The sequence below is a fragment of the Sminthopsis crassicaudata genome, chromosome 1, assembly GCF_048593235.1.
Source record: "Sminthopsis crassicaudata isolate SCR6 chromosome 1, ASM4859323v1, whole genome shotgun sequence".
Lineage (NCBI taxonomy): Eukaryota > Metazoa > Chordata > Mammalia > Dasyuromorphia > Dasyuridae > Sminthopsis > Sminthopsis crassicaudata.
This window is the reverse complement of record NC_133617.1, coordinates 513,157,109-513,172,672: the sequence shown is the minus strand read 5'-3', so window position 1 is coordinate 513,172,672 and position 15,564 is coordinate 513,157,109. Positions and strand designations below refer to the sequence as shown.

Here is a 15,564-nt window from a genome sequence, read left to right as displayed (position 1 = left end):
TACATTTGACATTTTTATTTGCTTAGTTGAACAAGCATCTTTATTCCAGAAATAACAATTAATTCTTTTTTCTTACCAAGGCAAATCTTTTATCTCTTCCAGTTTCTTCTAACAAAAGGAGTCCACGATCATCACATATCTCTCAATTCATTTATTCTTCATTAACTACCAACATGCCTCCCCAACCTTAAAAAAAAACTCTCATTTGATCCCTATATCTCCTGAAGCAATTATATAATAAGCTCTCCCATTTGAAGCTCAATTTCTAGACAAAGCTGTCTTCTCTTTATTTGTTCTCTTTATCCAGTATGGCTTCTGATATATTTCAACTAAAACCATTCTCTCCAAAGTTATTAATGATTTCTTAATTGCTGAATCTAATGGCTTTTTCTCAATTTTTATCCTTCAACAAGCATTTATTAAGTACCTACTAAGTGCCAATGTGCACAGTGGGAATACAATAAAAATCAAAAATCCTTACCCTTAATGAGCTCACATTCTAAAGAGAGAGAGATCATTGAAATAACTAAACTAAAAAAAAAAAAAAGAGGAATGGGAAAGACTTCTTATAGAAGACATGCCTGCATGTCTTCTCAAAGAAGTCAAAAAGATTGATGTGAAAGAAGATAATTATAGATATGAGAGAAACCAGTAGAAATAGCAGAATCAGGAAATTGAATATCTTTTGGGAGGAACCATAAGGTGTGACTAGTGTCACTAAATCATGGAGAACATGAGGAAAGGGAAATGTAAGAAGACTGAAGAGTTACTAAGGATCTAAAAATAAAGTATTTTCTATTGATCTTGAAGCTATTGGTATTTATTGACTAGAGATATAACATGGCCAGACCTGTACTTAGGAGAATCATTTCCTAAAAGTGACAACTTAGTAGAAGCTGGACTTGGCTGAGAAAAGGCTGGAGATGGGTATTAACCACCACCTCTTCCTGAATATTTTATGCTCTGTTTTATGACTGTTCTCTTGATTCTTCTACCCATCTTATCACTTCATCTTAGTTTTCTTTGCTAGATCATCATCCATGTGCTGCTCCTTAACTGTGGGTATAGTCCAGACTCTCTTTTGTCTTAGCAGCTCCCATGAATTTAATTATTTTTATGCAAAATAAACCTATACATATATATATATATAGCACCCTAGTCCAACTTCTTAACTCTTATCCTGCTTCTCCATTTGCTTTTGTTGCCTTATTTGAACTGGATGTCCCAGAAACATCTCAAACTCAACATGTCCAAAATAAAACTTATCTTTTCTGTTGAAGACATCATCACTTTTCTTTGTCACCCAAGTTGTAAACTTGGAGTCATCCTCCACTCTTTATCCTTGCTCTTTCATAGCTAATTGATCAGTCTCTCCACTCCTATGACTATCTCTTGGACTGTGCTGTAACTTCTTCATTTATCTCCTTTACTCAAGTCTGTTTTCCTCTTCATCTACCACATAAAAACTGCCAAAGTAACATACCTAAAGCATAGGTGTAACCAGGTTCCTCCAGTGGCTCTCTAATATGTCTTATACAAAATACAAATTTCCCTGTTTGGCATTTAGGATGTTTTCTAGCTTGATTCCAACCTGCCTTTTCATTCTCTCTGTTTATTATACCTCTTCATGCATTCTGTGGCCCAACCAAACTGTCTCCCTGTTCCACACTTAGCATAAGAGTGTCATCCATGCCTGCAATGCACTCCATTCTCATCTCTGCCTTGTAAAAGCCTTAATTTCCTTTACAACTCAGATGCCACGCCTATTCTTCTACATAAGATCTTTCATTTTTCTTTCCATCCCAGCACAAGGTATATAGTAGACAATAAATGTTTGTTGATTGAGTGAAGAAATTAGTTTAAAAAGTCAAATTAATCTTCTGTTCTTATTACTGTTGGATCTCTTGATGCTTATGACTGCTGGATCTCTTGATGTTTTGGGGTTTTTTTGGAGTAGAAGGGGTGTAAAGGTCGGTTTGATGTCTTAGATGACAAGTTGTTCAGTCATTCTTCCATGCATAAAAATGTAGTGTTGTTGAACAGCTTTTATATTAGAAGGGAGCCTTACCAGATATATTCAGAACTTATCCTCAGTGATTTAAAATAACTACCTAAAAATCTACTTGGGACTAGGGACAGGTAGCAAGTATTTTTGGTAATAATGAAGTAACTCAAATTCATTCCCAGCTTTTATTTTTTTTTTAAATGGGTATATATCCCCATTAAAGGTTGGATTTCTATATTTAGTTTCTTTTTAGTTACCAAAGAAAGTACCAAGAAACTTGGTAAACTTGAAGTGAGGAAATAAAGCCATCTCCCTTGAAAAGGTATTCTTTTTATTTCTGAATAAAGAGTCTGAATTGAAGTAGAAGAGAGAAGAGTGTCATAATTTTACTTTTTTTAGGCACTACAGAAAAAAAAAAATGTTGGTAGTATGAATTTTCCATATTACCATAAAGGAACTACTATAAAAATAATCACGATAAAATAAAATTTAAAAATACTGAAGTAATTACTAAATAACAATACAAATAATTATATACAAAGCTCTATCTATCCTTACCATTCCATCCAAAGGACAAATTCTATTCTGTTTTGTAAGCCCAGTAAAGAAAAAAAATCACATAAGTGGAAGCTGGAAAAGAAAAATAATGCAGTATTTCTTAACTGTTTTCTCCATTGTACCTTTTTATACACTTCTTAGAACCATTAGAAAAATGCCCTTTGAGGAAAAGCCCAATGAGAAATAGGAGAGGGGTATATGTGGGTGTAGTTGTGCTGATGTGTGTTCACACACATACACAGCCTATTTCTTTTTTCTTATGTTGTATTATATTTTATTTATTTTATTAAAGCTTTTTATTTTTCAAAACATATGCATAGATAATTCTGCAACCTTGAAAAACTTTGGTTCCAGTTTTCCCCCTTCTCTCACCTCTCTCGCTTAGATAACAAGTAATTCAATATATGTTAAACATGGTAAATGTTTATATGCATACATATTTATACAATTATTTTGCACAGCCTATTTCTTGATGTGATTTTCATACAAGTGAAAACTTTTTTCACTTGTATGAAAATTTTTACTTAAATTTTCTGTAGGCATTCAGCACAGTGCTTGGCATGTAGTAGGTGCTTAATAAATGCTCCTTTACCTGTAGGCTACATGAGCCACCTAAACATCATGTAGAACTAATCATTGGCTTTCTTTTTGCATTTCTCTAATAATATATAGCATTTTTTTATATGGCCATTGATAGCTTATATTTCTTCCTTTCAAAACAGCCCATTCACTTGATCATTTATCAACTGGGAAATGATTTTTATTTTCATAAATTTGACTTAGTTAAGATTTTTTTTTCCCAATTTCAAGCTTCTCTTTAATTTTATATGTAAAATGGGAGATATTATGTGAAATGTTTTTTGGGGGGAAATTATACAGTGATAATCGCAAACATTATGCTATAATAAACTTGTCACTGAATTCCAACTCAGAGTGTTTCCTCCTCAGTATGTCTCCCTCACCCTCTGGCTGGGTGAATTTCTTACAGAAGAATACAAACCTCTTTTTGTTTATATTGTGTGTATATGCTTCATTTTGCCTGTTTGCTGCATCACATTATAGTAGTAAAGTCACAATTATATCATTGTCTTGATTAATTTTTTAGAAATTCTTGAACTCAGGTATTTGGTTTCTATTTAGCCTTGAAGTGAAATAAATCAGTTATACCAGTGACAAGTTTGGAAATATTACAGTTATTAAGTGAGAAAAGAGGAAGAGGATATATACAAGTTTTATTGGGAATTTGGCTATCAAAGAGAGGAGAGGTATAAGAAAATAGCTTGGGGGGAAGATTAGAGGCAAAGAGTAGGAGGCATCATTTTTTTTTTAAATTTAATTTTTAATGTTGGAATCTGGAGTGTATTTGTAGGCAATGGAAAATGAATCCGTAAATAAGGGAGAAGATTTAAAAGACAGGAGCAGCATGGGGCAGAGTGGGGGTTGAGGAAAGATTTTTTGTTTGCTTTAGTAATTACAAAAAACTTAAGATAAACAGCTTTTACAATGGTAGTATACATTTTAAACAGTCTTTTAAAACATAAAGAATATATCAGTAGATGTCATAATTGGGAAGCATTCCAAAGTCTAATACTTTATCTTGTACAAAAAAAATTGTTGCTCACTTCATTGATACCATATATTAACAGTTTACCTTACTGAATTTTCATGGAACTAGGTATACATGCAAACAGAATCAATTTCACTTTAAATTCTTATTTTTCCTAGATTAGAAATAAAAAAGTATCTTTCATCTATTTGATGTTTTCCTCATCTTTTTCATCACCATTGTTGTTTAAAAGCATACAAACTATCTAGAAGTTCAGATTAGAATATTTATTCTTAGGAATAAGATCTGTTATTGCTGTACATATTAGCTACAGCAGTTCAGATCACAACCTTCCAGAATATTCTTATTCTGCACATTTTCTTTTTCATAAATCATTTATCCAGTGTTGTAGAGGTTTTCTAATTTATTTCATGAATCTTTGTGGAAAATATACATAGTCCACATTAATTGTTTAATTTTAAGTTAAGCCAAATAATTTTCATCTCTAATACTAAATTACAAATAAGTAATTCAGGGGCAGGAAGTAGGGGAAGAGCAAGAATGGGGAATTCATTAGGATTCTATGGAGATTCATTAGAAATTAATTTTAAATGGAACAAAAATAATAAAACTGAAAACCAATTATAATGACCAAGTCACAGAAGAGTTGAGAAACACATCTCCTGAAGAGGTGAGGGATTATGGGCAATATTGCATATAGTGGCAGATATGGTCCATTGATAATTGATTTTGCTGACTCACTTATTTTTTTCTTTTAAGTCTTTGTTACCAAGTATGGCTTACTGAGTGAAGGAGGAGAAAGATTTTATTCAGAAACTAATGTAGTGAAGTAACAAAATGAATTAAATATTTTAATTTTGAAGTAATTAATTAGCTTATCACAAAGTGATATCTTCTTTACAAATATCATTTATGCATCCAAGGCAAAAGATAATTTTGCTTTGGTTATGCAAAATTTTTAACAGAGATGCTGCATTTATTTATATTAGAATCATAAAATACTCTTTATTTTGAAGGTTTGTCTAAATCAGATGGTGTGTTTGGGTCTACTTCCCCTGGTCCCTTGAAACAAACCAGCAAACTCAATCAGGTAAGCCTTAATCAAAATTCACAAGAAGCCATTGTATCTCCTCGGTACTTCATTTCATTTTGTAGTTACTTATTAGAAGTTTTATGTTTCAATGAAACAAGGATCCACAGTTACATTCTTGTGAGTATCTTTTGCACTAAAGATCACAACTCCCCTATAACTCAGAAGATACTATAACCAAAAAAGTTGGTCCCAACAATAGCAAGCCTATTCCTCTGGTAAGAGGAAACATACCAAATATTTTTCAGCATAATGTAAGAGAATAGCAAGGCTTGCTTTCTAGTGTCCTGGTCTTTAGTAATCAAACTTCTCTTCCATACCATGATGAAAAGTTATAAGGGAGCTTTAGTAGAAAAATAACATCATGGGGCAGCTAGGTGGCGCAGTGGATAGAGCACCAGCCTTGAATTCAGGAGGACCCGAGTTCAAATGTGATCTCAGACACTTAACACTTACTAGCTGTGTGACCCTGGGCAAGTCACTTAACCCCAGCCTCAAAAAAAAAAAAAAAAAAAATGAAAAATAACATCATGATTTTAATGCAGCAATTATCAAATGTTTTGATTTACAGATCTTGTTTACAGGCTTAAAAAATTTTGAGGACCCCAAAGGTCTAAATCTGATCATGTGGTCTATATCTATCAATATTTATCATATTAGAAATTAAAACTTATAAATCTTTCAAATAGTTTTGATTCCTTTTAAAATAACAATAAACTCCTTAAACATATTAACATAACTGAAAAGTAACTGAATTTATCAACATAAAAATTTGTCAGTATTTATATACTTATACAAGTTTCATATTTAACACATTTTAAAAATTAACTGCTTTAAAATGTTCTTTTATTTCATATCTCTATGTTTTGCCTTCCAAGTACAAATTGTAGCTATGGTTCCTTATTTTCTTTGGCATTTTACAATGACAGGTAGAAAGAGGGAGGAAATTTTAAAGTTAATACTTGTGTGATTGAAAATTACAGAACTCATTGGGGCAGCTAGATGGTGCAGTGGATAAAGTGCCAGTCCTGAAGTCAGGAGGACATGAGTTCAAATCTGGCCTCAGATAAACATCATCTTCATGACACTAAAATCATCTATTTCAACCATTTTCTTATATAGTTTAAATATTGGTTCTTTCAATGAGCTTTTCTTGTGCATATGATCAATCTACCTTGCTTATTTTTTAGGCAATTCATCTACATGAAGAAAAAAAGAAACAAAAAGGAAAGATATTTTTGAGTCCCCAATCAGGTATGTGGATTTTTGTAATAATTTATTTTATACTAACACATACATAATATTATTTTTCCCTTCTGCTTTCCCACTTTTTTCCTATTGTGCTATTTCTTCCCTTTTTTCTCCTGCTTCTGAAAAAAACAGTTGTTGGGGTCATCATAAACTTATATACTTGCCAAGACTAAATAATTTAACTAAAGGAAAGATGGTTGCTTGCTTTTTTAGATTTCTTTTATGAAAAAAGAAATGATATCTAGCACTCAGTTCCTTATTATCTTTCCACTAAATCTCTTGAAGTGAGCTTGTTCAAGGATGTTAGGCCCTCTAGACAGTATGTTTTCAAACTCTGGGGAGAAGCCAGCCATGAGCTGGAACTACTTCTGCAGTGGGAGTTCTTTGATTGGAATCAAAGGTAGTTAAGTCTTTGTTCAAATATTAACAATAAATTTAAATGCTAAACCTGTCTTGAAAAAAAATGAAGAAATTCTCACAAGACTGATTCCAATTAATTTTGTCCTTTCTTTTTTAGTAAGAATGGATGAAATTCTCAAAAATTTAAGAAAAGTTACAAAGGCTATTAGGCTAGCTTATCAGGTACTTTATATAATCTTCTCCCCTACTACCTTCATGAGATGAAAGGGAAGAGGAAAATTTTGCAAGCAAATAATAGCATATGGTCTCTGCTTTTATAATTACCTGATTTAAAATGTATAGCCTAACTTTTGTTCTTAAATTTAAAGGCATAATTTTTTAAAAATTCATAAAATTTGTAAACTTTCTTGAAGCAGTGTGATTTTGCAAGTAAAAAATAAATACTTCAAAAGGTACTGAGCTTTGTCCACCATATCAGTTTATCTGAAAATATCTGGGCATTTTGGCGGACTGCATGCTCAAAATGAAACAGTAGTGTGAAATAATTGCCAAAATACCTAATGTATTCTTAGACTACATTACTAAGAGTGTCATGGTGTCCAGTAGTCAAGAATTATAATACTCTACTCTCAATAGACCACATTAGAACATTGTGTCCAATTCTATGCACATTTTAAGATGTTGGCAAATGGCTAAAAAAAAGCAACCAAGGTGGTTGAAGGGTCTCAAATTTTTTCCTTTTGAAGATCAATTAAAGGAACTGATACTGTTAGGCTGAAGAAAAGAATACTTATGTTTCATATAATAAACATTGGAAGAGGCTTTTTTTTTTTTTTTTTTTTTTTTTTTTTTTTTTTTTTTTTTTTTTTACTTGACCCTTGAAGATATAACTAGGAGCAATGGATACAAGTTAAAAAGCAGTAAATTTAGGCTTTAAAAAAAAGAATATAATATACTTCAACAACAATATTATATGATGATCAATTCTGATGGGCGTGGCTCTCTTCAACAATGAGATTAACCAAATCAGTTCCATTTGTTCAATAATGAAGAGAACAAGCGACACCCAGCTAAAGAATTCTGGAAAATGAGTATGAAACACTATATAGCATTTCCAATCCCTCTGTTTTTGTCCACCTGCATTTTTTATTTCCTTCACAGGCTAATGTACATTATGTCAAAGTACGATTCTTGTGCAGCAAAATAACTATGGATATGTATACAAATTCCGATTCTTTTTGTACAGCAAAATAACTGCTTGGACATGTATACATATATTATATTTAACATATACTTTAACATATTTAACATGTATTAGTCTACCTGCCATCTGGGGAGGAGGATGGGGGGGAAGGAGGGGAAAAATTGGAACAAAAGGTTTTGCAGTTGTCATTGCTAAAAAATTACCCATGCATATATCTTGTAAATGAAAAGCTATAATAAAAAAGAAAAAGAAAAAAGAATATCTTTATTAGAGCTATGCAGAAACAGAATGAAGTGTCTTGGGAGGTATTAGATTTCTACTTGTTAGAAACCTCTGAGACTAGGTAATCATTTGATGAGATATGTGGTAGAGGAATGATTTCCTATTCAGGTTTGGGTTTAACTAAATGTACTTGAAAGTCCTTTCTTGCTCTGATATTCTGCTAAGTTAAATCTGATTTTGACCTGTGTGTGGCTGCCTGATCAATGGAATATATTCATTATTGAGTTGAAAATATGAAACATTTATCCATAAATTATTTTGCATATGTACAATATAGATGCCTTTGAGCAAAGTTGCCTAATTAAAATTTTCATTAGGGAAGTTTATAAAGTGTTGGGGCAGAATTCATTATTAGCAAATACCGTATATGAAACATAAATTTTTTTTATCATATACTAAGAGAAAAACTATTATATACTAAGAGAAAAACTCTAATTCTGTAACATTTAGATTGTAATAATTGTTTTAGAGGACTAAGATCACTTTGTAGCAAAGGCATCCATTGTTAAACCAAGTCATGTTACCCATAGAAATTTCTAAGTTTAGATTGGATAAAAAGTAGAAGCATAATAACTTGCATAGGAATCCAGAATTATTTTAAGTAGTATTTCATTTTTCCAAACATATGCAAAAATACTTTTCAACATTCACTTCAATCCAAATTTTGCTCCCTTTCTTTCTCCTTCCCCCTCTCCAAGCAATTCAAAATAACTTAACACATGTGCAAAAAAAATCAGAACAAAAAAGATAAAAAACAAGCAAACAACATTAAAAAAGTGAAAATACAGTGCTTTGACCCACATTCAGTCTCCATAGTTCTCTCTCTGGATGCAGATGATAATTTTCATCACAAGTCTATGTCCAGAATGTTTTAAAAGGAGTAGTTTAAAATTGATATATAAAAGTTGGATGCTGGTAGAGATAATATAAAAAAATCTTCCCTGATAAGTACTGAGGAGATCTCTATACTTATTTATACTTCATTGTGCATACATGGATTTGCAGGCTTAAAAGTTGGTATTTGCCATCTTTTATTTTTTGGAATTTCCTGTTTTTAGGTTTTAATCAGTAAAAGTTAAAAAAAGAATTAAAATTATGTACTTCATCAAATATTAATGAAATGTCAAAAAATGTAAAATTGTTAAAACATTGAATAATACAGATATAATTGTAAAACTTAAACTATTTGCATTTTAATTAGAACAATATGACATAATTATAATAATTGACATTTTATAACTCCTTAAAGTTTGCAGAATATTTATCTACATAAATATCTACATTAAGTCCATGTATTTTCACGTATCTGCATTTCAACATATCTGCATTAGGATCTAAGACCCACTTTCCAATCACTCTTTCCAATATATACCCACATTCTTTCTGTGAAAGTAATAATGCTTGTCATCTTCCACTTTGCAAATCTTTGTATTACTGTTAACTTTGAGTTTTTGAAAATGTGGTTACAATCTGACAATCTTGTTCTTCTGGTCCTTTTTTGTATTTTATAGAGGTCTTTCTATATTATTTCACATTGTCATTTTTATGGCACAGTAACATTCATGTACATTAATATTGTATAATTTATCTATAGCCATTTTGTAATCATTGTTAAGAGTTTTTCACTTCATAGTGAAATAAAGAAATTTTAAATATTTAGGTACAGCTCATAATGATCTGTCATTTATCCAAAAGCACTTCCACCAGTTTGTCAACAGCAGTAGAATAAGAGTACTTGTATTCTTGCAGCTGCAGCATTATTTTAATTTTGCCATTTTTCCCAGTTTTGTTTAATAAATCTTAAAAGTTGTCTTGATTTATTTTATTTTTTTTATTTTATTTTATTTTTGCATAAGAAGTTAAACAAGTTATGTTTCACAATTTAACAAAATCTTGGCAATGGAAAGGACCTTAGATGTTATTTAGTCCAGTCCATATCAGAACAGTCCTGTCTAGAACAAACATACCTGATGATCACAAACATTCTCCTTCCCGTCTCTCCCCTCCCCCTCCTTTCACACAGCCAACCTCTAATAAACACAAGTAATGAATATACAACTTCAAACAGTCTTCTTATAGTTTCATATATAATTCATAGCAGAAATACATGAACCTACATTCTTTTATATAATCATAACCATAATTATGCCTGTTTCATGTAAAAAATTATACCGCAGTAGTATGCATACTACTTATGCTTTTCTATTGATGCCTTTTGAATCTTTTTTTAACATCACCATAATTTTACTCAGTATCCTCTCCCCCTCCCAAAGAACCATCCCATATAACAAATATTATAAAGACAAAAATAAAAAGCAAGGAAGAAATAAAAATATAACAGATCTTTACCTTGAAAAAGTCTGAAAATATGTGAAATGTATCACACTCATGGACCTTCTGTGTTTGCAAATGAGTAGGGAGAGATGGCTGTCTTCTCATTTTTCTTCTTTTGAATCATGCTTGTTCTTTGTAATTTTATGACTGTCCCTTTTGAATTTTGTGATTCTTTTCATTTACATTATTAAAGTCAAATACATTATTATGTGTTTCACTCTTTATATATATATATCTTTATATATATATATATATATATATATATATCTTTATATATATATATATTCCATTACATTTACATACCATGATTTGTTTAGCCATGCCTAATTGATAAGCATTGATTTTGTTTCAATTCTTTGCAATCACAAAAGATGCAGCCATAAATATTTTGGTATATACAGGGACTTTGTTCTTACCTGGGTTATAAGTCCCAAATGTCATCTCTGGGTAAAAGGATATGGACATTTTAGTCAATTAATTTGAATAATTACAAATTATTTTCTAGAATGGAGGTACTAATGCACAATTGTACCATCAATGTATTAGTGTTTCTGTCTTCCTACAATCCCTCCCACTTTGACTATTTGATTTTTTGGCCAGTTTTCAGGGTATGAGATAAAAATCTCCAGGTTGTTTTGATTTTTATTTCTCATATTAGTGATTTGAATCATTGTTTCATGTGATTACTAATAGTTTGCAATTCTTGAGAACTTTGTTCATGTCCTCTGATCACTTATCTATTGGAGAATGACTTTTGGTCATATACATGTGTGCACTGTTTATGCATACATGGTGTGTATGTGTGTGTGTGCGTGTGCGTGTGCATGTATGTGTGCATACAGAGAGATAAAATAACAAACTCTGATAGAAATTTGATATAAAGATTCTTTTTTCCCATTCAGCCATTTCCATTTTCCTAGGTGAATTAATTTTTTGTGTATCTGCAGAAGCTTTTCACTTTCATGTGATTAAAGTTATCTAGTTTGTCTTTTGTGATTGCCTCTGTTCCTTGGTTAGTTAAGAATACATCTCCTTTCAATAGCTGTGAAAGATATATGAAGTACTTCTCTTCGAATTTCTTTTTTAATATTAAGATCATATCTGTGCATACTATGTAATGTTTTGTGTAATATTTTTAGAGTTGCTCTATGCCTGGTTTCTACCAGATTGCATTTCAATTTTCCCAACAGCTTTTATCAAATAGAGACTTGTTTCCTAAATAATTTGTTTTCCAGTTTATCAATAATTGGTCATGAGGTTCCAGTATTTCAGATGCTACCTTGTTTAGTGTGTTCCATTGTTACACTTTTTTTTTAAACCATTATCAGATGGTTTTAAAGACTGATACTTTATAATATAACTGGAGGTCTGAAAGTGCTGTTTTCTTGTCATCATTCCCCTTTATACCATTAATTTTCCCAAATGATTTTTATTGCTAGGTTATTGAGTTGTGTAAAATGTATTGCTTTGCTCTCAGTTGTACATGATGCTTGCTTTTGGTTTTAGATACTTTTTATGATATTAAAACAAGGTGCCTCTATACCTGTATTTTGTGGGATTTTTAGCATAAATGTGTGTTGTGCTTTTTTTTTTTTTTGGCTGAGGCAGTTGGGGTTAAGTGACTTGCGTAGTCACACAGTTAGGAACTTAGGTCCTCCGAACTTCAGGGCTGGTGCTCTATCCAGTGAACCACCTAACTGCCCTGTGTTGTATATTTTCAAAGGATTGTCATGTATATATTGAGATGTAATCATTTGCTTTTGGATTTTAATAATTTTTATTGCTGACAGAATTATCCTTAGAATTTTTAAAATGTTGTTCACTAATGATTTTGGTCTATAGTGCTCTTGGTTTCCTCATTTCCAATTAAAATTCTTTTTTTTTTTAACTCTTGGGTAAAGTTTGTCTTAGTATGTGAGAATATTTGTATAGTATTGATACTTATTTAAAAGTTTTATAGAATTCTACTGATGACCATCAGGATGGGACGTATTTTCCTTTTTTCCTTCACTCCTACTTCTAGTTCTTTTTCTGCGATTTAAGAATCTATTTTGTCTTCTTAGAGATATTTTATAGTTTTAAAATTATTCCTCTGTTTTATTTTGCATTCTCAGTTTTACTAACATATTACTGTACACTGGTTCTGTTGTGATTTCTTTATGCTCATTTGCTATTTTCTTTTGATTTTTCTACCATCTTTTAAAATCAGATTAGCTAAAGTTTTTTATCAATTATATTAGCCTTTTCAAAGAACCAGCTTTCAGTTTTATTTACCATTTCCATAGCTTCTTTGGTTTCTAGTTTATCAATTTCTCTTCTAATTTTATTATCTTCTTTGGGGGCTTATTTGTAGCTTTCTATTTTTTAGAATGCATATTCTATTCATTAATCCTTTCCCTTTTCTATTCTGTTAATGTATTTTTGTAGGGAAATGATTTTTCTCCTGAGGACTGCTTTAGCTGCATTCCAGAAATTTTGGTATGTTGTTTCTTCATTATCATTTTCTTTCATATAGCTGTTTTTATGATTTTTATATATATATATATATACATACATATATATATATATATATATATGTATATATATTTTTTTTTTATTTAATTTTTTTTTTTTTTTAACCAACTCAGTAAAGATTTCTTCATTAAGTCTCTGTATCTGGGTCTTTTGTTTATGCTCCCAAAACTGATTACTATTTTTATTGAATTATAGTTTATAAAAGATGTATTTAATAATATTGCTTTTTTTACATTTATTTGAAATCCTTCTGTGCCATAATACATGGTCAGTTTTTTGTTAAAAATACATGTGGTCCTGAGAAATACACATATTTAATCTGTCCTATTTATTTAGCCATTTTCCCATTAATGGGCATCCCCTCAATTTCCAACTCTTTACCCTGAGAAAAGAGCTACCATAAATATTTTTATTCGTATAGGTTCTTTTTCTTTTTATTTTGTTTGGAATTCATGCCTAATGGTGGTATTATTAAATCAAAAGATAAGATTTTATGGGCATAGATCTTTAGGTATAGATCATCTTTTGATCATTTATCAAGTAGGGAATAGCTCCCCCTTTTTATGTAAATTTGACTTGAGTTCCCTTTACATTTCTGAAATAAGACCTTCATCAGAGAAACTTGCTTCAAAATTCTTTTCATAATTACTATTGCTAACTTCATTTCCCCTATTTTTCTATTCTCTCTCTCCTTTCACCCTGTTCTCAAAAGTGTTTTGTTTCTGACTAGCCTCTCCTTCAGTATGCCCTCTCTTTGATCATTCTTCTCCTTTTCTTATTCCCTTTCTCTCCTACTTGCTATACCCATAAGTATGTATGTTATTTCTTCTTTGAGCCAATTGTGAGGAAAACAAGGTTCAATCATTCCCCTCCATTGAAAAAGCTTTTTCTTTTGCCTTTTATGGCAGATAATTTACCCCTTTCTCTCAGTACATCCCTTTCTCACTTCCGTAATTTTATTTTTCGATATTATGCCTTCATATTCAATTCACACTTGTCTCTTTATAGACTCCTTTTAATTACCATAATAATGAGAAAGTTCTTATGAGTTACAAATATCTTCCTATGTAGGAATGTAAACAGATAAGCCTTAAGTCCCTTATGATTTCCCTTTCCTGATTACTTCCTTATGTTTTTCTTGAGTCCTGTATTTGAAAACTAGATTATCTATTCATCTCTGATAGTTTCATCATGAACGTTTGTAAGTCCTCTATTTCATGGAATATCCACCTTTTTCCTTTGAAATATTATACTCATTTTTGCTGAGTAGGTGATACTTGCTTGAATTCCTAGCTTCATTGTTCTCCAGAATATCATATTCCAAGCACTTCGATCCTTTAATGTAGAAGCTTATGTTATCTTATGACTCTGGCTCTGCTTGACTTGAATTGTGTTATTTCGAATACTGGCAGTATTTTCCCCTTGACCCTGGGATTTCTGGAATTTGGCTATAATATCATTTTCAGAAGGTGAGCAGTAGATGTTTCAGTTTTTGTTTTATCCTCTTGACTCTAGAGTATCAGGACAGTTTTCCTTGAATTTCTTGAAAGATTATATCCAGGCTCTTTTTTTGATCATGGCTTTCAGATCAACAATTTTTAAATTATCTTTCCTGGATCTATTTCCAAGGTTAGTTGTTTTTCCAATTTTTTATTATTTTGGTTTTCTTTTGTTGTATCTTGATTTCTCATGAAGTCATTATCTTCCATTTGCTCAATTCTAATTTTTTTTTAAGGAATTATTTTCCTCAATGAGCTTTTGTACCTCTTTTCCCGTTTTGCTTTTAAAGGCATTCCTCTTCATAGATTTTTGTATTTCCTTTTGTAGCATTCTCGTTTCTCTTTCCAATTTTTCCTTTACCTCCCTTACTTGATTTTCAGAATCACTTTTGAGTTCTTCCGTGGTCTGAGACCAATTTTTATTTCTTTGAGGCTTTGGATATAGGAGCTTTGATTTAGTTATCTTCTGAATTTGTGCTTTGATCTTCTTTGTTATCATAGTAATTTTATATGGTCAGAATTTTTACTGTTCTTTGTTCATTTTCCTTGTCCATTAATCCCCTCCCCCTTTTTGTTAGTTCTGATGATCCAAAATTTGTTTAGAGTCATTATTTAAAAGGTATTTGGAGGAGTTTGGGGTAAAATTCAGGCAAGTCCCTACCTTCACCTCCTCCATCTTGAACTTCACCTTCTAATCTGTTCTGTTTAGAAGACACCATAAGTCTTTTAGCTCTAGTTTCTCCAGTATTTTTTTAAATTATTTTTCCTTTTGCTTATCATTCTATTAGATTTATGCAAAACCAGAGGAGGGGCATTAAAATCTCCTGCCACTGTCTATGACTTCTTGTAATTCAATTAATTTTTATTTTATAAATTGAAATTCTGTTATTGGTTTGTTGT

General features: G+C 31.1%; 1 protein-coding gene across 8 annotated transcripts in view; it reads left to right on the top strand.

Annotated features, from left to right (window-relative positions):
- The window catches only part of TUT7 (terminal uridylyl transferase 7), an 86,858-nt gene that overhangs the window by 63,379 nt on the left and 7,915 nt on the right, over window positions 1-15,564 (top strand). For 6 of the 8 annotated variants that reach the window (XM_074281656.1, XM_074281660.1, XM_074281655.1 and 3 more), the window contains 2 exons: window positions 5,147-5,220; window positions 6,411-6,474. In XM_074281656.1, the coding sequence (XP_074137757.1) occupies window positions 5,147-5,220; window positions 6,411-6,474 (138 nt within the window). Of the gene's footprint in view, window positions 1-5,146; window positions 5,221-6,410; window positions 6,475-13,078; window positions 13,130-15,564 lie in introns of all 8 variants that reach the window. The other 2 variants (XM_074281658.1, XM_074281657.1) reach the window with 1 other exon arrangement.